Source organism: Spermophilus citellus (assembly GCF_964194105.1).
Source record: "Spermophilus citellus genome assembly, chromosome: 2".
Taxonomy (NCBI): Eukaryota; Metazoa; Chordata; class Mammalia; order Rodentia; family Sciuridae; genus Spermophilus; species Spermophilus citellus.
Window position 1 is genome coordinate 32,335,494 of NC_138183.1, and position 24,669 is coordinate 32,360,162.

The 24,669-nt window shown below is 39.7% G+C and overlaps 1 protein-coding gene across 1 annotated transcript in view; it reads right to left on the reverse strand.

Moving 5' to 3' along the window:
• Window positions 1-23,736, reverse strand: part of LOC308640264 (tomoregulin-1) — a 94,342-nt gene extending 70,606 nt beyond the window's left edge. The window contains exons 1-2 of the mRNA XM_081278462.1: window positions 23,096-23,736; window positions 535-644 (exon numbers count right to left, since the gene is read on the reverse strand). Of these exons, the coding sequence (XP_081134588.1) occupies window positions 535-644; window positions 23,096-23,291 (306 nt within the window). The 5' untranslated portion in view covers window positions 23,292-23,736. The remainder of the gene's footprint in view (window positions 1-534; window positions 645-23,095) is intronic.
• Window positions 23,737-24,669: the final 933 nt, after the last annotated feature.

Sequence of the window (24,669 nt, forward strand, 5' to 3'; positions counted from 1 at the left end):
AGGCTTGAAAGCAGCACACTTCATTTCCTTTCTTTTACTTTTTCAGACACTAGAATCACAACACTTAATTTGAGGTTCCACTTCCTAGTCCCTCTCTATCCCTGACTTACCCTGAGGTTCCAAGTCAATCAAATTCTTTGGCCTAAAATAATGAGACAGCAAAAAATGAGAATGGGAAGGGAAAGAGATATACTAACAGAAGAAAAGAAAAAAAAGATGCCTACATGTTAGAAAGAGGTTCTATTGCAACCTGCACCTTATTTCCCTTCAGTGACAATTATATCTTAAATTTGAATAGGACTTTAAAAGTTTTTCAAAGCATTTTCATATCTATTATTGCCAGTCTGTCCTCTTTCATTCCAAAAAAGAAGCATGAAAGGTACAAATAACAGGGCTTCGTTTGACAATGAAGTACTGGTAGGCTAAGAACTCAATCTTCTCAGGGGGTCAACATGTTATAAGCTTTCTAATTTGTAAAATGTATAATTATAAAATATGACAAACATAAAAAATTTTTAAGTTTGATTTCCTTACCTGAAATTGGCATGCACATTTCAAACCATCTCCATCTTCTTTACAGACTCCTCCATATTTACACGATGATTCATCACAAACTCTTACATCAGACTCCCTCACATTTAATTCTGCAAGAAAGAAAAAAATTGTTTTATATGTATATATTTGGCTTTTTTTTTAAATCCAGATGTTCATAAACAAAAGAGCAAAGCCTTAAAATGTGTTGGGCATCCCATTCACAAGTATAACAATTAGACAATATACAAAAAGCAAGTTCTATAGAATGCAAAATGTTCAGTACACCCCAGAGAAGCTTAATGACATGTCAAAAAGACACCCACCCCAAACTTGAAATTTCAGGATTTAACATAATCCCCAAAGGTAAATCTATGGAATATTTCTATTTTGGCTGCCAACTCCTTACAATAATCTTCTTACTATTGTTTTAATATTTTAGATTATTTTTCTAGTGAGTAACTTATTTTAAAGGATAACAAATAAAAACAATTAGAAACAATCTTCTCTTGGTAGTGAAAATAAATTTAAATGATCATTCCAGACAAATTAACAATTTTAACTATGAATTATGAAGTGAACTTGGATTTTGTAATATGTATATATAGAGAACATTTATGTACACAGAAGAGATTAAAAATCTTCATATACTTAAAACTTAAATGCCTGATTTAAATTTGCTTTACCACAGGAAGCAAGTCAAATCAAAATCATACATCACTCTATGATGATTTTATTCCTGCTCCAATACTGTCAGTCCTGCACTGAAAGCATCATATTAAGCTTTCTCTGAAAGCAAATAAATTGCTTCAGGGTTAGTGCTAAGCTGCCAATCACATGGAATGGGGTGAAAATCTCTACAATGCCATTTTCATATCTTCCTATTAGGAATTTGAGCCACAACAACAAATGCACTTATGCAAAGAAAAAACAAATGATTTTGTTGTTGCTGTTGTTGTTCTAAATCCCACACAGTTGTGATAACATGGATCTGGGAGCAGGGAAGCCCAAGTTCACCTGAGACTACTGGTCAGCAGCTGAGTAACTCAGAAAAGTACAAGGTCTCCTGCATTCTAGGTTGCCGCAGTCTTGGCTGGGCACAGAATCACGAGCCACCACACAGCTTTGTAGATTCAAACAGCAATTCTTTATTCCCGAACTCACACCGGCCTCCACACACGTTCTGGGGCAATCCCAGTTCTCCTGCCACCCAAATCACCTACTCCACGAGGCTTCTTTCCCAAAATGCTCTCTGAATCTCACGAGAACTCAACAGGAGCTTAGGCAGCAGGAACGCCCTAATTCCAGCAGCAATAATCCTCAACATCGAACTTCCCTAAAATCCAAGGTCTTAAACTGGGAACGCCTTAAACTTGTCTTAAACCGGGAACGCCCTAAACCCAAGGATTGGGATACTTCCTCAAACTGCAGGATACACCCTAATCCTGGATCCACCCTCGTCCTTGGGCAGGGTCACCTAACATGCAATGTCAACAGCGAAATTAACATGGGGTACGCTGGCAAGGAAATTTCCTACTTGGTAATGGCCCTCAGCACTAGGTCTTCATGAAGGTCTGGCAAACATTTCAGAGTACCCCCAAGATATCCCCCATCCATGGTTATTTTCTATTTCTATATTTCAAAGTAGGACTCAAGGAATGGGTCAAGTAGAGTCCAGTGTCTAGGGACATCTACCCTAGTGACATTTCATTGACCTCACTGATTCATTGGTTCTCACTGCTCTGCAATGGCGTCTTGGGTCTGCCACTCCTAGGAACTGACAGTCAAGTACCTAAATACACAAGGAATTGACCGGCAACCATAGTCATGTGTGAACCAACCACCCTGAACCAAGCACTACACTAGAGTAAGCACAATTTACCTAACTGTGGGTTGCGAGGGTTTTTTTGTTTTGTTTTCTTTCTTTTTCTTAAATGGATCTCAAGTGCACAGAATTGGATTACTCTAAATTCAAGCATCTGCACTTAAAACAAGAGCTAGCTTATACAGCTATTTTGTTATTCTGTTTCACAAACCATTCTAGGTACAGGAGATGCTCTCTTAATTTCTTCTGGTTCTGGCTATGAAAGTGTTAGGCCCTTGGTCCTCCTCTCCCAATACTTGCTCATTGTCCTGTTTCCCTCTTGACCATATGCTTTAGCTATTGAGGCTCCTGAGGCTCCATCCTAAGCATAGGGGTTTTTTCCTATCTACTCACACTCCTGCTAGGAATTTATACAAGATCCAGTTCCAAACACTATCAAATAAACAGCTTCAGACTCAAGGAAAGTAACTAAATATTAATTAAAGATCTACCCTAGAAAAGAGCATAAAAGTGCATAATATCTTTGCTCAACTACAGATTTAACCAAGTTCAGAGGCCACAGAAATAACAATTGCACAATTTAACAAATAAAACTTAGTGTATTAACTCTTCTTTCCTTCCTTTAGAGGCCTAAAATTCACACTGGGTTCAATTACAATCTATAACACAATTAGATATAAAAGAAAAAACAAGAATAACTGAAATTTTTAATATTGTCTCTGAGTCAAGATTGAGCTGAATCATACGTTGCTACCTTAGCTTAAGATTCTTTTGAGTTATAATATGTTCTTCATGCTTTTATTTCATAGTATAGTGGATTGCATGCTAGAGAGGACCCAAACCATCCCTGCCACTAAGATTCACACATTTAGTGACCTCTCAAGATGGCCAGGCAAATGTTTGCCTGAAGGACTAAGGAATATTTTAGGAGAATGATCTTCCTCACCAAAGTGAAGCAGAAAAGCTTGGTCCAGTAAACAAAGTCTTGAACAGAGGCAGGGACCTGAAGCACAATGTGGCATCTATCACTTAGACTGCTCGCCCAGATCAGACCCAAGAGCTCATCATGACATAGACAGATGGGCTACAATAACAAATTAAAGAATGTCTTGTCTGAAGTGACAAGACATAAAGACCTCTGCTTTGATGCTTACATGACAAGTTATAACAGAAGTGAGACACAAGGGGCTGGGACCCACAACCGAGCCTGAGTATCTACAGCATAGGTGGCAAAACACAAGGCCAAGAAGAAAAGTAGTGTCAGGCCAAGAGTTCCAGTGCTGATAGCTGGAAGGACATGCCAATGTAGGAGCAGCAAACATCACAGGAAGGAAAGGACAGTTGCAATGTGACAGAGGCCCACGGAAACACCCTTCGGTGACACTAAAGAAGGGAGACATTTATGAGGGAGCTAGAGATCTGCTATGGTTTGAATGTGTCCCCCAACAGCACATGCGTTGGAACCTAATTCCTCAGGGCAGTCAGTCTAGTGGGAGGTGTCTGACTCATGGGGAGGGAGCCACATGAATGAATAATGCCTTTCTGAAATAAATGGACTAGCTATGTCAGAAATTAAATCCCTTTTCTTTTTTCTGCACATGCTCACATGCCTGTCTGCTTTCTACCATGAGGTAGTACAAGGCCCTCACCAAATGAAACAGCCAGATTTCTCAGCCTTTAGAACCATGAGCCAAAATAAACATTTTCTTTATAAATATACACAATCTCAGGTATTCTGATATAGCAACAGAAATGGACTAAGACAAGATACTATAATCAATAAGGGTAAAAGTTATGAAATTCTGATTACTCTGGCTACTAGTTATATCTTATTTTATGTCTATCTTGCAATCAAATACTGTTATTTTCATGTGTTCATGTGTTAAATATGATTAATTGATCAGAAAGAATTTATTAAGCATCTACGATGTACCTAATTACTATGCTAAGAATTTGGAATACACAGGAAAATACATAACAGGAGGCTTATGATCCTGCTACCATATGGAACAATTAGTGATGATTTCAATATAGTGAATAATTAAGGGGATAAATGGGTAGTACTGTCTATAATTGCTCTAGGAGTTTCAAGAAGTTGAGGATAAAAAGGGATTTGAAGCATAGGGTGCAGAGACAGAAAAGGCGAGAACTTGCATTGACCTTGAAATTTTAATAAGGTTTTTTTTTTCTGATAATAAAACATAGATAATTATAAAGAACTTAGAAAAGATGTTTAAAAAGAAAATCATCTTAATTGCCCACAACATGTAATATTAAGATAGAAAAGAGAATTTTTTAATGTACAAAAATTATGTAAGTGAAAGTAGAGACAAAGTAATTTAATAGTATGCAAAAAATAGTATTAATGCTGTGGTTCTCAAACCATGTTCCTTGGGAAAACTGTTGTCCTAGACTAGGATATAAACTTCATTAAAATCAAGAGTTTTATTTGCTCATTTGCAATAAGAAAAAAGCAATGGATTATATATGAATACACATCCAGTATAGCTCCACGTAATGTACAACCACAAGAATGGGAAGTTATGCTCCATGTATGTATAATATATCAAAATACACTCTGCTGTCATGTATAACTAAAAAGAACAAATAAATTGATTTTTTTAAAGCATTGGAAAAAAATGGTCTCATTTCAAGGAAGTTTTTATGCTGAGAGCGATTGCCAAGTAGGAATGACGCATGGCAATTTCTTTGTCAGCCTACTCCATGTTGCTTAGAGGAAGGACTCTCCATTGTGGAAATGGGCTTGCCTTGGACCCAGGTCATTTGCAGTGACATTGCATGTATGCTTGAGTAAGGTGACCTTGCTCAAGGACCAGGGTGGATCTGGGTTTAGGGCGGATCAGGTTTTAGGGAGTATCCTGCTCCTTGGGTTTAGGGTGGTTCCAGGTTTAAGGTGTACCCTGCTGGGAATAGGACATATCCTGCTGCCTCAGGCACGCCCGCTCCTTGAGTTCCTATTGAGTTCTCACGGGATTCAGAGAGTATTTGGGATTCAGAATGTGGATTTCCCCAACGTGTGTAGAGTGCCAGTGTGAGTTCGGGAATAAAAAGTTGCTGTTTGAATCTACAAGGTGTGAGTGGCTGGTGATTTTGTGCCCAGCCAGACTGCGGCATTTTTATTTCACTTTTATTTCTTAAACCTTCAATAGCTGATAATACCTCTTTACCAGCTATCAATAAAATGTTCAACAAATAAAGAATATTTCAGAAAAATTCCAACAGTTTTATAAGAACAAGGTCATGAATATACATCTTAAATTCTTAAGTTGTTTTATACTTGTGGCCACCACTAATTACCTTCCTCTTTTTTTTTTTTTTTGGTTCTGGAGATTTAACCCAGGAGCACTTCACCACTGAGCTATATCCCCAGCACTTTTTGTTTTTTAATTTGACACAAGGTCTCATCAAGTTGCTTAGGGCTTCGATAAATTGCTGAGGATAAACTTCAACTTGTGATCCTCCTATTGTGAGCCAGGATTACAGGCATGCACCACCACACCCCACTATTCACCTCCCTTGAATCTATCCTCCCCATCTTTCTGAGTAAGGAAACCCAGCTAACTAATCTGTACTTCTCAGCCTCACTAACTCTGTGCCACAGCTCATATATAAGCAGTGTCCCATCCTCTTTCATTCTTCATTTTTTTTCCTGACAGAACATACCTACAATGCTAAGATTGGAATAGATGGAAGCTAGAGATCAAGATGACAGTTCAGAAAGACAGGAGCAAGAGGGTAGGAGAAGAATCATGGAATCACCATACCTACTGTGGACTCAATCCTCCAAAATTATTGTTGTAGGAAATAAATGAATGATAACATAAAACAATAAAGCCATCATCGTATAAGCCACTGTTGGTCAGGCTGCCCTGATGCAGTGAAACACAATCCACTTATAATAATCACACAGAGATTTAATTAAGACAAACATTTCTAAGCAAGAGTTGACAGAATTTATGCTACATTGAAATCCACATTTATGAATTCATCAAGAGACTTCCTGGTACTCTGCCTCCCAACAACTGTGAGAACCAATACCTTAGCTCAAACTCACTACAGAAGAAATCTAATCTATTCAGGGATTGTCTTCTGAATGTTTCAAGTATTCTGTACAATACCAGGCATCCAGAGGGCACTCTGCTATCTGTCCATGATGACGATTACATACCTGTCTTCTACAGCCAAAAACAGAAATCCAGCAAAATGGACAAGCCATTTCTAAGACCCTCAAAAGTCAATTCTCCAAATAGAAATATTTTACACAAAGAAGCACCCAGAAGAGTGGCTCAAAACAAAAATATTTTGCTCTGGTTGCAAAATCTGTCCATCAAGCAATTCTCAAAATGCAAAATTTGTCTCAAATTTAATTAACATTTTAAAGCTGGGAAACAATGCACACTAGGGGAAGGAACCCTGCTGACTGAACCTGAGCTGCCAAAATTCCCAAGGTTTGGCACCACTCACTGGGTTCAGGATGCCGTTCAAACTAACACCCAGCAGCCCTCCATCATGGTATGACTTTCTACCACCTTTCCAGTACACAGAAGGTGGTTCTGTTTAGCTGACACTAACTCAGAGCCAAAAGAGAAAAGACATAAGATGTTACAAGAGAATGCAGGGCTTCTCAATCTGAGCACCACAGACATTTGGGGTCAGATAATTCTTTGTCGCAGGTATTCTCTTTGTGCACTAGAGAATTCTGAACATCCCTGGCCTATACCCTGGCCTCTACCCACTAGCTAACACAGTAGGACCACACCAGCTGTGACAAACAAAAATGTCTCCAGACATTACATTACCAACTGGATCACCTCCAGTTGAGAACCATTGCAAAAACTGAAACCAAAGACAATTGATGCCCTAAGACAATCATTACAAGGAAAGAGTCAAATAAGAAGCAATTTGCAAAATCTCAGCATATTTCTACAGCTATTTTCCATTTCAGTGGTGGAATCTAAATATACTGACTTCAAGTTTATGTCAAGCCAAGGTTCAAAGTAGAGGCCCCAGCTATAATGATGCCTTAACTGCAAATAAGCCTGGCTTCCTCTCTCTCTTCCTATCAAGACCTCATGGTCCAAGGACCTCCTATTCTAAAGGTCCAACACTTTTTTAAGTCTTCAAACTTTTCCTTTTATACATTTTCCAACTTTCTTCTTGCTCTTTCTATAGTATAAGACATTCAATAATACGCCCCCCCAACACACACACACACTCTGACTTCTTGTTGGCTCATTCCTTTTTCCTCTCCTACTGGTCCAGTCCCTGGCTAAAAAACTCTTAGAGGTTTAGAGGTTGTCTCCAGTTTAAGCAACTTTTTTTTTTTTTTTTAGTTTTAGGTGGACACAATATCTTATTTTATTTTTATGTGGTGCTGAGAATCGAACCCAGTGCCTCATGCATGCTAGGCAAGCGAGCTTCCACTTGAGCCACATCCCCAGCCCTGTTTAAGCAAATCTTGAGATTAACCAAAGTGTGCTACCCACAGACAAATGTTTCCAGCACAAGGAATCCTCACTCTCTAGAACTACCATGAGCACTTTAACTCCAACCAGGGTAACTGTTCTTGAGCTTCAATCTAAGTCATACAGCCTAGTTATACACACTGTATCTGTTGCCATAATTACATGATGTCAACATTTCATAAAGAGTGAAAATAAATTGTTTCTATGAAAACTAAAACTGAAGACTTGGAAAAGGTGAGCTGCTTTAAAGAAAACTGCAGTTACATTTAGAAATCTTCATTTAGAAGTCTTCAAGTTCATTTTTTTAAAAGATCAAAACTGGAATTTGTAAATCAATGCCAAATGTGTTTTAGCTCAGTGGTAGAGCACTTGCCTAGCACGTGTGAAGCATTGGGTTTGATCCTCAACACCACATAAAAATAAATAAATAAAATAAAGGTATTGTGTCCATCTACTACAACTAAAAAAATTTTTTTTTTTTTAAAAATGTGTTTTAAGGGCTGTGAATATGGCTCAGTGGAAGAGTGCTTGCTAGCATGCATAAGGCCCTGGGTTTGATCCTCATTACTAGGAGGAAAATATATGTATATGTACATTTTGTTCAAAAAAGAGGAAACAATTCAAGAAATAATTCTGCGCCCTCTTTCAAAATATAATTTATTAGATAACTACTTATGCCTGGCACAGTGGTGCACACCTATAATCCCAGCTGCTCTGGAGGCTGTTGCAGAAGGATTAAGAGTTCAAAGCCAATCTCAGCAATTTATCAAGGCCCTAAGCCTATCTCTAAATAAAGTGTGAAAAAGGGCTAGAGATGTGGCCAGTGTAGTTAAGCGCCTCTGGGTTCAATTCCAGGTACCCAAAAAAAAAAAAAAAAAGTTTATTTTTAAATCAAAATAAAATGCCACATGCATTTATAAATCATTTTTGTGACTCCCCACTTAACTTTCTCAACCAACTATCAAGAATCTTAAGGGCCAGGCATGGTGGCACACACCTATAATCCCAGAGGCTTGGGAGGCCGAGGCAGGAGGATTGCGAGTTCAAAGTCACCCTCAGCAACTTAGTGAGGTCCTGAGCAACTTGTCAAGACCCTGATTCAAAATAAAATACAAAATAGGGCTGGGGATGTGGCTCAGAGGGCGAGTGCCCCTGAGTTCAATCCCCAATAACCACCTCCCCACAGAAAAAAAATAATCTTATGGAACCATGACAAGAGTGCTCCTACTGTACATAAAATGTTCTGCCCTCAGCTGCCCATCATGCCATCAACCCATCTTGGTGCTCTCACCATATTCTCATTCACTCACTACTTCAAGTGTTTAACCTGGCTTCCCCACTCTTATTAAAGCCATGTCATCTGCTTTTGCCAGTGCTGTTTCTAGTCTTCAGGGCACTGCTAGGGAAAGTCCTATAAATTAATACTCTCTAATGTGGAAATCACCTCTAGTTGACTTCTTACTGTCTCCACATAAGACACACTTTACTTTGTTCTTAAATACAAAATTTCAATGAGTTTATACTCACTGTCTAGATATTAAAAATTTCTGGGGAACCATCCCCTTTTCAGAAAAGGACACCAATCTAATCCAACAGGACCAATGCTGAATGATTCCACACCCAAAACAAGCCCAGCTCATTCCTGAACTTGTATCCAATCAGACAAACCAATTCTATGATCTCTATACTAAAAACAGCAGAAATATTTTAAATATTTAAACATTTACAATATCCCTCACCAGGAAATGGTGTGGTATAGCCATGGAATATTATACAGCAAGTTAAAGATATGTATCATGACATATAATATTATGAAGATATCAATGTTAAAAATAAAGACAAAAACATAAAACTATATACATACCTGTAATTAGACATAAAAAACACATGTAAGAAAATCCAGCCCCGAAAAAACAAAAATGGAAACAGCAACTGTATTAATACCAGTTGAACAGCAGGTGATTTTTTTCCTCTTTTCAAGTTTATATGTTGGTTATTATTTTTAATGGAGGGGGTGTGATTTCAAATTACTGCTGAGACAGTCTGTTATGTAACACATGCTAGGTCTTCACCTTTTAGGTAATCACTTTCCCTTAGTATTATGATGTTTTAAGGATATAATGTACTTAGAATATGTATGATGCATAACAAAGAATCACTTTCTTTTCCTCATTTATGACTACAACTCCCAACCAATCTGAAGAGAAGCTTTAAGGACAAGAATCACTGAAAATATAATTTGGGGTAAAATTAAGCAATAGATGTTATAAATATTGGCTTCAAGTTCCAGCAAATCAAAGAATTAAAAATTAAATTTTCTTGAGCTGGAGTATAACTCAGATGCATGAGGCTCTGGGTTCAATTCCCAGCACACACAAATTAAATTTTCTTTAACTTGTTGATTAAATTAACCATATTATAGTATTTACCTTCTATAAAGATGTGAGGGAGAAAATAAACTTTATTTAATATTTCATGATACAAAATCAAAAGCAGTTTACATTAATATTAAAAGCATCAACAGCAGTGGTAAGTAAAAATTCTCAGCTATATTTAAGGAAAGAAATTTTACATACACCACACAATTATGTGACTCCAATATTTTTTATTCCATTCTACCTGCTACTGCCAAACTACCCTTTGTTAAACAACACTTTGATCCTGTCAATCCTCCACCCCCACACCTGCTTTCCCTGCTGCCTACACTTCAATTCTAAATGCCTTGTCAGGATGCTTCAGGCAAGGTGACAGAGAGGACAGCTACTGCAGGATCAGATGCAAGAACAGACCTGGATCCCAGATGGAGTATTAAAGTGCCAGGATGGTTCCAGACGTCTCAGACCAATCCTAGGGAAAGCCCCAGGAAACAGTGATCATCTCTCCTTCCCTCCCTCTGGTTCGGAATCTCAGGTTCTAACACTAGCTTAGCAAACCTGTAACATGTTTCCTTCTCAGTAGATCAATACTGAATCTCTTATGTTATTAAAAATAATCACAAAAAATCCATTTTCTGATATGATACATTGAGATTTTTAAAAGGCAGTATTTTTTATAATATACAACACAAACTTTTTAATGCCCATAAAAAATCTGAAAGATAAATAGATGGATAGATATCTCACAGGGAATGTAGCTCAGTGGTAGAGCCTTTGCCAAGCATGGTTAAGGCCCTGGTTTCGTTTCATTATTATCATTTGCAGTACTTTTCCCCAGTACTGCAAATGATAATAATAATTTGAACTTTTCTTCATTATTCTTATTTTTCTGAATTCATTTTTATGATGATCTTGTAGTACTTTTAAAATTAGATAAACAATTACATGCTGTAGCATGTAAGAAGCTTCAAAGTACTATGCTAAGGAAAGAAGTCAGGCACAAAAAGTCCACACATTTTCTGATTCTATTTATATAAAACACCCAGAAGAGGTAAAGCTTTAGACAGCAGTCTCTACATGATTTCCAGGGGATAGGGAAGAGGGGTAGGACTGATGGTTAGTAGTGACAAGAGATTCTTTCTGGAGTGATGGAAATGTTCTGTAATTAGATAGCACATAGTGATGACGGTTGTGCAAGAGAATGAATGTACCAAAATCAATGAATTATACTTTAAAATGATGAATTTTACCTATGTGAATTATCTCAACTAAAAATAATTTTTTTAAAAAAATCAGACAAAACAATCACACTATTTATATTTAGGTAAAATTTAACAACAAATAAAGAAGCTTTATAATTTTGTGTTGAAGAGGCTACCCTGGTTCTCTCATTTACCATCTGTGTAACCTTAATAATTGCCACTTCTGGGCCCATAGTAACAATACTTCTCTCATAATGCTAATAGAGGATCAAATGAAAATATAAAGGTATTTAGAGCAGCGTGTGACACATAATAAGTGCTAAAATAAGTGTTGGCTACTGTTTTTTTTTTTTTTTAAGCATCAATGTAGGGAAAAGGTGTGGAAAAACGAGCACTTGAACCCACTGTGAGTATACATATTGGCAAACCTCTCATGTGACCATATGTATTGCAATTTTAGTTATCTTTATCCTTTTACCCAACTGTTCTATTTCTAAGAAATGATGATGAAGATAAAAGGAAAAAATACCAAAAAATATACACAAGACTGTTAACATGAACACTTTTCATAACAGCAAAGGAAAAACAGGAAACCAACCTAAGTGTCCATGTGTTAGGAAGTAATTAAACAAATTATTGATAAAATACTACACAGATATTAAAGTGTAGAAATACATGTAGGGATATGAAATGGAGAGAAGACTAAGACCCACTGTGAAAGTGAACAAAAGGTTATTAAACTATACATACATGTTTACATATATATTTTAGGATTTTGCAAGTACATTCAACAGGCTTCCTTAATTAACCACTTTTAAAAATTAATAAATGTACCTAAACAAAAGACGAATGCCTTTTAGGGAGGAAAGAAGAGAAGGAATGGGATTGTACTGGGAATTGGAATAGAGAAAACTATGCTGTATGCATTTTATGAATATGTCAAAATAAACTACTCTATTATATGTAACTATAATGCACTAAACATTTTTTTTTAATTTTTTTAAAAAGAAAAAAAGGGCTGGGGCTGTAGCTCAGTGGCAGAGCACTTGCCTAAGCACATGTAAGGCACTGGGTTCAACCCTTACCACAACATAAAAATAAATAAAGCAAAGCATGCTATCCATCTACAGCTATTTAAAAAAAAAAAAAAAAGAATGCCTTCTATTTCTAACCACTTTTCCTTAGTGTCTGCAAGACTAATAGAACAGGGCCAGAACTCAAGGAACTCACCCACAGAAACAAAAGACCATAAAACAACTGGCAAATTGGCACTGGAGAACCTTTTCCTAGAGTAAAAATTGGTGTAATAATCTCTCATCAGACCACATAAATTAAATGACGCTCATACAAAATAGCATTGAGAAACCGTAAAAGATATTTCTTCCTCCTTGGCTGAAACTACCAAAAATCAAACTTAAAAAGACATTAGTACAACCTTAAGCCCCAGCAAACTGTAGTAGTAGAGTTAAAAAAGAAAGAAAAAATGCCTAGATTTAATTAAATCGTAATTTAGGAAGTGCTTATGCTTAAACTTAAGAAGCAAATAATAAAAGGTAATACCATCATCAGTACTATCCAAAAATTCTCTCAAACCACTTTAAAGAGGTAGGCAGTAGAGAAGCTATGAAAAATGAACAGACACTAAAAATAAATAAATAAATGGACAGATGTAAGACTGAGCTGACTTGTGAACAAAAGAGAATCTAAAGATATCAATTAGGCTGTGAACAACAAAATTATTAACAGGAACATCAGCAGTTTAGTTTCACTTGCAAACAATATTAGATGAAAACTGATACAGCAAAATAAACTGAACTTCAAAATCTCAAAAGATGATGTAACCTCTAACAGTAGGTCCAGTACAAGTAGAAAAAAAAAAAAATCAAAGCAAACAACTAATGTTTTTTTAAGAAAGCAAAATTTTTCTGTTATCAAATGAATTTCAGCATAAACATTAAGAGATTACAGAATAATAATCTGAGCCACTTGGGAAACTGAGGGCTGAAGGATCACAAGTTCAAGGCCACCCTGGCTAGATCCTTTAGCAACTCTGTCTCAAAATAAAAAATAAAAAGAGCTCAGGATGCAGCTCAGTGGTAGCATACCAAAGGATTCAATCCCTAGTACCACAAAAGAAAGAGAAAGAGACACATTACAGAAGAAAATGGCAATTATAGATTGTTTTATATTTTTCCATATTCCTCAATTTTTCTACATAGATTATATACTGGTCTTTTAATAAAAAAAAGAAGAAGAAGAAGAAGAAAGTGTATGTTCCCCCACACACACTTTTTTTCAACCACAGAGAAGAATGAATATTTGCATAAAAAGTGAGAGAAATGGAGTTGTGGTTGAAAATATAATACCTTCCCAAAGTTTCTGAAGGCAGAATAGAATGTTAAGAGCTTGACAACCTTAACTGACTTTTGAAAAAATGATGGGGCAACTGAGCCATGGAAAATATATGACACTTTTTAAAAATAAATGGACTTGAATAGTAACAAAGGATTTACAATAAATGAAGTCACCTAATAAAAGTATACACTAGGAGGATTTTAAGATTTAAACAGAATTTTAAAATACATGAAAAGTATGCCAAGTTCCTCATACCTCATTTCTCCCATGAGAGAAGCTAATAATAGAATTAATAAAGGAATAATGAAAATAGTTCTGTTAAAACAATGTTTCTAACGATGTGAAAAAGGAGGGAGGAAGAATAAATGCTTGAAGTGACCTAACCCAGTTTAAAAGAAATCGAGATTTAAATTCCATTAAAGAACCACAGAAGAGCCAGCTATGGTGGTGTTTGCCTGCAATCCCAACAACTCAGGAGGCTGAGGCAGAAGAACCACAAGTTCAGGGCCAGCCTCAGCAACTTAGTGAGGCCCTGTCTCAAAATTAAAAATAAAAAGGAGCCTGGCAGTAGAGCACACCTGTAATCTCAGTGGCTTGGGAGGCTGAGGCAGGACGATTGCAAGTTCAAAACCAGCCTTAGCAACTTAGCGAGACAGTCTCTAAACAAAATATTAAAAGGGTTGGAGATGTGGTTCAGTGTTTAAGCACCCCTGGGTTCAATCCCTGGTACCAAAAGTAAAAATACAAGGGCTGGGGATGTAGCTCAGTGGTTAAGCAGCAAACTGGTTAAATCTCCAGTACCTCAAACCCCCCAAAAATGCAGTACCCCCAAAAAATAAGGAAAATTAATAGCAAATATGAATTTAAATAAAAGTGGTTGGTTATAATTTTGGAAGACACTAGCAAATGTTGGTGAGGCTATAGAAGAGAGACCACACATACATGACTGGTGAAAATATATGGTGCCACCATCCTGAAAAACAATCAGGCAGTTCTGCAAAATGCTCAAGTTACCATGTGACCCAGAAATTCTACTCCAAGGTGTATTACCCAAGAAAAAATAAAATAAACAAACCTTCTAGCTTTATTTGCTCTTAGTTGACTTAAAAATCATTTTTGGAGGTCACACAGCTGAGCAATATATTATTACTCTCCCATGAGCTTTGCTTTAGATAACACCTCTGCATGTAGGTTATGATGACAATGGTTGCCTAGGCTACTTCCCAGGGACATCAAGGCTGCTTTTGCTGAAGACGCTACCTCTTCATTTGGGCCTGCAGACATCTAACAGGATGACTAGACAAGAGAAACAGGCATGGCATTTCTGTCTTCATACTGTGTCTGTCTCCTTTGTGGCCCAGGTTTTAGACGCCTACAGCCACCATGACCAGAAACAGAAGACCATAAAAGAAGTGAAAACAGGTGGCACCTGAGTTCCTAGAGGATAACTATTCCTAAAACAGGCATAAATAATCCTCCCCTTTATTAGCCTATCTCCATCCTGGTTATTCTTACCCCATATCTTTTTTTGTTGTTGTTGTTGGTTGTTCAAAACATTACATAGTTCTTGACATATCATATTTCACACTTTGATTCAAGTGGGTTATGAACTCCCATTTTTACCCCGTATACAGATTGCAGAATCACATCAGTTATACTTCCATTGATTTACATATTGCCATACTAGTGTCTGTTGTATTCTGCTGCCTTTCCTATCCTCTACTAACCCCCCTCCCCTCCCCTCCCCTCTTCTCTCTCTAATTACCCCATATCTGTAACTCCTTAACTCCCTAGAGTTGAGAAGCTGTTTTGCAAGCACTATTGCTTCTCCATTCTTTGACTACTACTGAATAAAGCTCTTTCTTCTCCTCTCACTTGTCACTCTCTGGAGTCACTGGCCTTATCAAGCAGCAGCCAAATTGGACTTTTTCTTGGTTTCAGGTATATACATACCCAAGAGAACTGAAAACATATGTCCATACAAAAATTTGCATATAACTGTTCAGAGCAGCACCATCTATAATAGCCAAAAAGTGCAACAATGCAAATGAAATAAAATGCGATATTATCCACACAATGGATTATTATTCAGAAAAAGAACAGAGTACAATGGAAGTTACAAACATAGGCAGGAAAGGAGTTCAGACAGGTAGGACAAGGCACTACAGAAATAAGGATTTGTATGAACTTGGCAACTATGAATAACAGGAATGAGAGAAGGAATGTTCATTTACTCCAAACAGGCTCTCCATTCCAAATTAAGAGCATCACAGTTCACCCAACCTATACAGCAGCAGAGGCTAAGGCAGAAAAAAAGTGAAGGAAACAGATCAGTTGGATGAGGGCCATCAGAGTAAAGAAGTGGTGACTCTAGTTCATTCTGGCTATGTGGAAAGAGCACCTAAAGTTTCTGGAAAGTCCAAGTTTACAAGAGAAAGCAGAAATCCAGTCTTTAAAGTGAAACCTCTATTTTTTTTTTCTTTTTCTTTTCTTTTTGGTACTGGGGATTGAACCCAGAGGTACTTTACCACTGAGCCATATCCCCAGGCCCTTTTTATTTTTTGAGACAGGGTTTCCCTAAGTTGCTTAGGACCTCACTAAATTGCTGAGGCTGTCCCAGAACTTGCAACCCTCCTGTCTTAACCTCCTTAATCGCTGGGATTACAGGAGCCCCAGTTCTGTAGATTTTTAATGGTTAACAACCAATGCAACTTTTTCAAACACTGCCTAGGCCAACAGTTCTCTTAATTTTCCCCACGTCCGTTATTATTTTTCACCATGCTTCCAGTTCCTTCACAATTCCATCTTCCCCAATTACAGACTATTTCTAAAATCACAATGTCCAACCCTTTAAAAGCCTACCTTGCTCTTGAGAACAAATGCCAAACTTTCATTAGCCTTAAAAGCCCTTCCACTAATGGTAGCAACTTGTACAGCATCTCCTGCCTTCATTCCTGCCCCCTCGCCCCAGGGCAATATTCCCAAAACACTGTCTTCACTTTCCCACCTTCAAGACTAGCCATTTCCTCGGCCTAGAATACCCTTCCCAACTCTTCTCAGTTGCTATGTTCATTCTGTCTTTAATCCATCCCACAAATAAATATCCAATGGGCAATTAACTGTGCCAGACACTATGCCACACACTGTCTATACAACACTACACCAAAGAGGCAAAAATCCCCACCTTCAAGGAGCTATATAAAGGAAACAGATAATAAGTAAAATGTGTAGTAAGTCACACAGGAAAAGGTACTTTGATGTTAAGAAAAAAGCATGAAGGAAGATTAAGATGGGAGAGGAGAAGACGGGATGAGAGGTGCAAAAAGTTGCATTTTTTATTGCTTTTTTTATTTTTTAGTTATAGTTGGACACAATCCTTTTATTTATTTTTATATGGTACTAAGGATCAAAACCCAGGGCCCTGCATGTGCTGGGCAAGTGCTCTACCACTGAGCCACAACCTCAGTCCCCCAAAAATTGCAATTTTAAGGCATCATTTTGAAGGTGCAAAGACTGAAGATGAAGGGATAAATAACTGGAACAAGAAAGTCCCAGGCAAAAGGAATATCAACAACAAAGGCCTCAGAGGCAAAAGTGTTTCAAGCTATCATTCAACTCTGTCTTAAAACCCAATTCAAGTGCCACTTACTCTGGGAAACTACTTTTAATTTCTAGAATCAGAATTATTCATTTCCCCAACACTGTATCTGTTCCTTCCTTCGGGCACCTTGTACATAAAGAATGATCACTGATCAATCAAAAAATCAGTTAAAGCAGAAAATTATTCACAAACAATACATATTTTAACCATTTTTACTTCAAATATATACCTTTTCTTTGAGCATGAGTATGTAGATAAACTACTCTGATAATCCATTGTCTATGTTGTCCCTTGCCTTTAAGTAAAACAGGGACTTAGAAATAATTGAAATGTTTTCTGGTTAATTCATTTAAAAACTGACAGAGCTCTCTCACAGTTTAAGTTTTCTTGATCACAAATGCAATTCACTCAAAGGCAGTTCTTTCAGCACCATGCCTTCATCAAGTCTTTCCAAAGCATTTCATAAAAATAACTTTGTATCCATATTTCTTGATTTGTGTAATATTTATTAAATTATACTCACAAGTACCAGTAGCATACATAAGTTTGAATATATACAACTAACTCTTAGAGAACAGAAAAATCAAATGATACACATGCCAACTACAGCAAACCTACCAATTTGAGCGTCTGTATAATAGTTGTGGGTATTGCCTAATATGATTTACCAAGGAAATGATTAAACCAAGATGTCAAATCAAACCCAACAAAGGATTTGAATAGATACTTCTTCAAACAAGATATACAAAGGCCAATAAGCACATGAATATTTGCTTAACATCATTAGTCACTAAGGAAATGCAAATCAAAATCACAGTAGTACACAACTTCATACCCACTAGAATGGCTATACCAAAAAAAAAAAAAAGCAAGCAAGCATAGAATGTGAAGAAACGGAACCCTCAGACATTAATAATGGGAAGCATAAAATGCTTTGGCAATTACTCAAAAATGTTAAACAGAGTTACCATGTGACCCATCAATTCTACTCTTGTACACCTAAGAGAACTGAAAACATAAGTCTACACAAAACTTGTATATAAATGTTACAGCAGCATTATTCATAATTAAAAAGTAAAAACAACTCAAATATCCATTAATGGAGCAATGGATACACAAAATATGGTACAGCCATACAGCAGAATATTATTATTATAAAAAGAAATGAAGTTCTAATACACGCTACCATATGGATGAACACTAAAAACATTATGGTAAGTGAAAGAAATAGACACAAAAGACAACACATTGTCTTTATCCAGAATAGGAAAATCCATAGAAACACAAGGTAAATTAGTAGCAGCCAGAGGACAGAGAAAAGTAGAAATGTAGAGTGACTGTTGACAGGCATTGGGATTCTTTTGGGGGTGAAGAAAATGTTATGGAATTAGTGTCTAACTTTGTGAATATACTAAAAACCACTAAACTGTACACCTTTAAAGAAATTTAAATGCTACTAGTGTTCAATAAATGATTGTTAGTGGAGAGAAGGCAGGCCCAGATGTACACTACTAAGCAGACATTTCCACTAGAACACATTTGTTAGAAGCCAACTACCTCTGTCAGACTCTGGCCCTGGAGGACAGAGATGCCTCACATATATTTACCTTAACATCTAGTATATCATAGTAAATCAAAGTTCACTAAATTAATTAATATCCAGGAATCTAGAAGAAAAGTGTCCTGATCTACATTCCATAATAATTAGAAAAACTCACTTTTTTATCCCCCAAAATTCTAAATTCCCACTAAAATGGCACTTCTCTTAATCTGACATTTATTCTATCCATATACCACAAGCCATTCTTACCATCATATAACAATCCAGAGGGCCCATGTTTAACTGCTGTAACATTTTTTTTGAAATATTTTTTATTTGTAGATGAATACAAAAACTTTTTTATGCGGTGCTGAGGATCAAACCCAGTGCCTCACTCGTGCTAGGCAAGCACTCTACCACTGAGCCACAACCCCAGCTCCACTTCTGTGACATTTTTTAAAACCTAGTTCAAATTCTCTACCTTATATCTATCACCAAATGCTACTTATTGGGCTCTTCATGTGTTCTTCTGCCGCTTTAGCATATTCCCTAAGATAGAAATGCCTCATATGTTTCGCCCCATTTGTTCATCTCAAACACCCTAAAGAAAAAAAAATTCTAAATTAAAAAATCACTTATTCATGTTAGAAGTGGAAAAAAAAAAAATCACACATTTTGGGTTACCTGGTCTCCTGAGCTCAAAGTCCACCTTTCTTCATAAATGTCATGTGGTGCCAAACTTTTTTTCTTTGAATGAATAAAGTACTTTCTCATATGTTAGAATTTGAAAGGAAAATAAAAAGATTAAAAAAATCAAAGGTAATAACCAATAACCCTGTCCAGAATGAGTGGCACACTGAGGCAAGAAAACAACAAAAAAGGGCTATTTAGAGCAAGAAGACATAAACAAAGGACCCACTGCTTAGGGAAGATGTTGTAATATCAAAAGATGAAAGGACAATGCAGACCCATTCAGCTTCTTTGCTTGTCTTCATGAAGGAGCCTGATCTTCAAACTGGGAAGGTTAGAATTTTAACAAAAGGGAGACAACATCTAAGATGAGTAGCTTGGATAGTGGACAGAAACGGAATATAAAACTAGTTCAAAAGTATCTACTTTCTGATCAAATATAACACTGCACAATACTTAAAAAACTTTCACATCTGACAAAAAAAAAAATTACTCTAACCAGTAGTTATTTAAGCTACCTTGACAAGGCAGCAGGAGTCAGAAATGAAAAGAATGCATCCTCAATCTTCAAAAAAGGGGACATGAAAATCCAGAAAAGCATCTCTGGGTTTTCTTGCCACATATTAGCTGAAAAATTCTAGAATGAGTAAATAACAAGTCTTTGGATACAGTTTATAGAAAGCCACCACGGGGACCTTTACTAAGGCAAGCTCCACACCTTTGCTTTTTGATGGGATTACTAAAATGGAAAAAAAAAAAGATGATACAGACATTTACACAACTGATTCTAACAAACAATCTGACCAAATCTTTTAATGAATGTATGATAAACAAAATGGATAATGTTGAACAGTGGTAGCTGGAAAATCTGTTAAACTCAACCAAGAGGATTTATAGCTGGTTGAACATCTCAGTGACTCATGTATCAACATCAACCAACTTTATAGGAAATCTCCAGTAAATATCACAGGGTTCCACCCTTTTCCACAATCTACATAACTTCTGTTAATTTAATTAAAAAATTAATAAAGTCATAGACCTGCTCTTCACTTTGTACATGCCTCAAAGCTTAGTGGCCCAACATACACAGACAGAATAAGGCTCCAGAAGAGTCATGGTGGGCTGAAGTAGTGATCCAAAAGCAAAAATGAAAGTCCATAGAAGTCAGGACCAGCATTTAGATTTTAAAACTCAAATACATGAATAAGTATATAACATCATTAAAAGACCTACACACAATCTTCAATTGCATTAACAGATGCTTATATCCAGGCTGTCTCAAATAGTTCTCAAGTGCATCAATTAAAAAACACACGTATTTCCATATGAATTTTCCCCAGTCTTCATCCTTTAACAGTTACAAAAAGAATCTATAAATGTCATTTAGTTAATACGTTAGCTTCAGACCTAGAGTCATTCAAGTGTCTCTTAGGACTAGAAAACGTTTTATTTGATCAGTCTAATTTATTGACATTTTTATCAGTCACAAATATTCCTTGAAAGAAGGCTCTGATATTATTAAATCGAAGTCTCTCTTATAATAAAAGAAGAAACCAAAAACAAAAAAATTAAATAACCTGCCCCAAGTTACCCAACTGCTTTTTACCAATGGCCATGACTCCTAGATCCCATGCCCTTTCCCCACATCATGTGGGTTTCCAGTTCTCTATTTCCTTTTTAAAAACAACCTCTGCATTAAAGAGTTAGAAGGCATACAGAAAAAAAAAAGAAAACCAACCAATACACACCATATTTTGTTAAAGACAACTTTGCTTAGCAAAAACAAATAACCATAGCATATTAGTCTGTAAAATATTTTGACATGTGTGATCACTTGCAAGTTTGATAACCAATATTTGTTTTTTCTAAAAAGGCACTCTAATATACAAATTGCTTTTATTCTTAAATAAAGTATGCTTACTTATTGAAGCCCTATCTCATATCCCACTTACCATTAGAAAAAGTTATTTCATGGATGGAAAGGCTTTTAATGGACATGCCATTGTTAACTGTTGTCAAACCCCCTCCCCCCACCCCATAAAACATACCATGTGAAATTATTAAAAGGTTTTAGGCCTTCAAACAAACAGCAGGCCAAAATCTTAGCCCTGGGCTGAGACCCCTCTCTTGCTCCTTCATCAGCCCTCCCCTCTACCCCAAAACAATGCCTCTTCAGAGCCAGAAGGTACAAAGGTTGTCTGGCAGGCCGGCCAGCAGATTCCTGGTGGCCTCCAGTCCATCCCTCTTCCCCCTTTCCCTGGGTTTAAAGACTAGTGGTGGATTGAGAACTGATAAAAGGACAAGTTAGTAAGGATTATCTTATAATTAGTAGCATCTACTAGGCCAGCCTCAGGACCAACCCACCCACCCCCACCCCGGAAGAGACCTGGATGCCTTTCCTTGCCCCAGGCCTGAATCCTTGGGTTCCTCTGGGACTCCTTTAGAAAGGAAGAGGAAACTTAAATGCCTGGTACCCTTCTCCCCATTAAAGCCCCAGCAAGCTCTTTGTTTCCAACAGCTGTGGGAGGGCAGTCGGCCTTGGAGAGAGGGGAGAGGTCATTCCCTAGCTCCCCTGGCTGCCAATCTCTGGACTCTCCCTCTGGCAAAACACAGAGACACAGGCACATCACCCTCTCCTCTTTGCACAACCATCTTAATAACCCAGGGTTACGCTTTGCTTCACAGGGGGCACTCTCTGAGGCCTAAATTACCTGTTTCTATACCCCAACCCCACACAAGATGACTCCCTGGCCCCCTCCCTCTGTAAACAGGGTTCACTCCAGGACTCCTATCCCTCCTCCTCAATGCAAACGCCACGGAGACTACCTGAGCCCCAGGCTTCATCCACACACAACACACAAAAACACGGGTCACTTTCTGAGCCCTGGGTCTTTCCCCACATCCAAAGACCTGGGGACACTTCAAGACCCCATCCCACCTCTGAACCCGAGGGTCTCTCACATCCTCTCTCTACCGCCACCCGCGCCCTAGGGCCACCCGTTCCATTTCCTACAATGAGCCGGAGACCTCGGGGCACTCCTCTGCCCCTGCGCCTCGCCCCCAGCCCCTCACCATCTCCACCACAGCGCTCTCCCACAGACGCCAGCCTGGGGCCGGCCGCCCTCCCGGGAGCCTTCACAACACAAACACGCGCTCCCGCGAGCACACCCACGACCACGCCGGGAGCCCCGGCCGCCCGCCCCGCGGGGTCCAGCCCCGCCGGCTCGCCAGGAGCGGGGCCGCCCTCGCCCAGCCACCCGACATCCACGGACGCACGCAGGCCACTCCCGGTCCCCAACGCCGGTCCCCAACGCCGGTCCCCAACGCCGGTCCCCAACGCCGGTCCCCACGCCGGTCCCCAAGCCAGCACCGCACGCTCGCGCCCTGCCCTCCGCCCTCGCGCCAGGGTCTTTCCCAGCCCCGCCGCGAGAACCCGGAACGGGGCGACGGCGGAGGGAGGGGCCCCGGGGCGGGCTCCGGCCGGTCCTACCTGAGCAGTTGATGCTCTTGCCTTTGCCACCGGGACAGTCCCCGCCGCCGCCGCTGCCGCCACCCGGGGGCTGGTTGGACGCGCGGCTGCCGGGCAGGGAGAAGGCGAAGAGCAGAAGCACCGACGTGTAGCAGCAGAAGGCGAGCGGGGGCGCGGCAGCCAGCCGGAGCGGCCCCTCAGCGGCCGCGGCGCCCATGGCTGGCGCCCCTGGACGGCGGGAAGTGCAGGGAGCTGCAGGCCGGGGGCATCCAGCCGCGCGCCCAGAGCCCCGCCGCCGCCTCTCTCTGCCTCCTAGCAGCCGCGCCGCTGCACCCGGGAGCAGCCCCTCGGCATCCCCGCCCCACACGCAGCGCCCGCCAGGCCCCGGCCCGCAGCGCTCCAGACGAAGTCGGTGGGTCCCAGCGCGTGCGAGGGTCGCGGGCGCGCGAGGGAGCGCGCGAGGGTGCGAGCCCGCGTGGGGGAGATCGAGACCAGGGGCGCGAGCGGGCGCGCGCGCGGTGGGCGGGGGTCGCGGGGCGGGGGCAGGCCCAGCCCCTCGCTCATCGGCTCCCTTCCCTTTGTGTCCGCGGCCGTCGCCACCGCGTCACAAAGACCCCGGCCCGCCCGGTGAGGGGCGCGTGACGGAGCCGCCGGCGGGAGGGGTGGCTGCGACCCCGCCCCGCGCACACCCCCAGCGCCCGCGCCGACAGCTCCGCCCCCGCCCGCGGCCGGCAACGCCTCCGGGGCTGCTATTGTTCCTGCGGCGGGGCGGGGGCCGGGCGGGGGGCGCGCACCTCTCCGCCGCCGGGTGGGCTTCGCGGTGCAGAGGTGACCCAGCCGGCCGGGTTTCCCTAACAGACATCGTCGCCGCCCTTTGTGAGCGTTTTTGAAGCGTTTCCGTCAAACGTTTTGAAACGCTGGAAAAGAGGGGCAGATGGGCTACCCTCTGTTCTCCAGGTGAAGAAACGACCGCGGAGAGGAAAAGGTGACTTGTCCAAGGTCACACACCAAAAAATGGGCAGGATCGGGATTGGAACCCAAGTTCCGACTCCAGCCGCGCAGTTTCACAGAGATGAGATGCTACGTGAATGGCTGAATCTCTAGGACCTCACCCCCACCGGGTTCCCAGATGCGCCACACCGACTGAATTTAAAATACTTTGGAAAGTCTGTATTGCTCTCTCCCCCTAATAACAGCCAAGATTTAGAGAGGACTTGCTGGGTCCGAGGCCTGGAGGAAGCTCTCTGCAAGCGTTTCTCTCCAGTTCTTCTTTACAGCCTTACACGGGAGTTTTCATTCTCATCTACAGATGAGGAAGTTGGGACCCAGAGACTTCATGATCTGCCTCTCAGACCACTGTTCTTCAGGCCACATCTTGCTAGGTGATAACCCAGACATAAGATCCTGGACTGAATTCTTGGAAAGTCTCTGCCCTCTTCATTCCATTATACTGTCTCCTATCTCAGAAGGAATTTTTAAGTCTCTTTGAAAAACTCACCAGTTTAACTCGTAAAATTAAGAAATGTGTGGGAAAACCACAAAGAAAGCCACATCAGGAAAAATGCCCTCAATGTAAAAATGAGACAAAATACTTA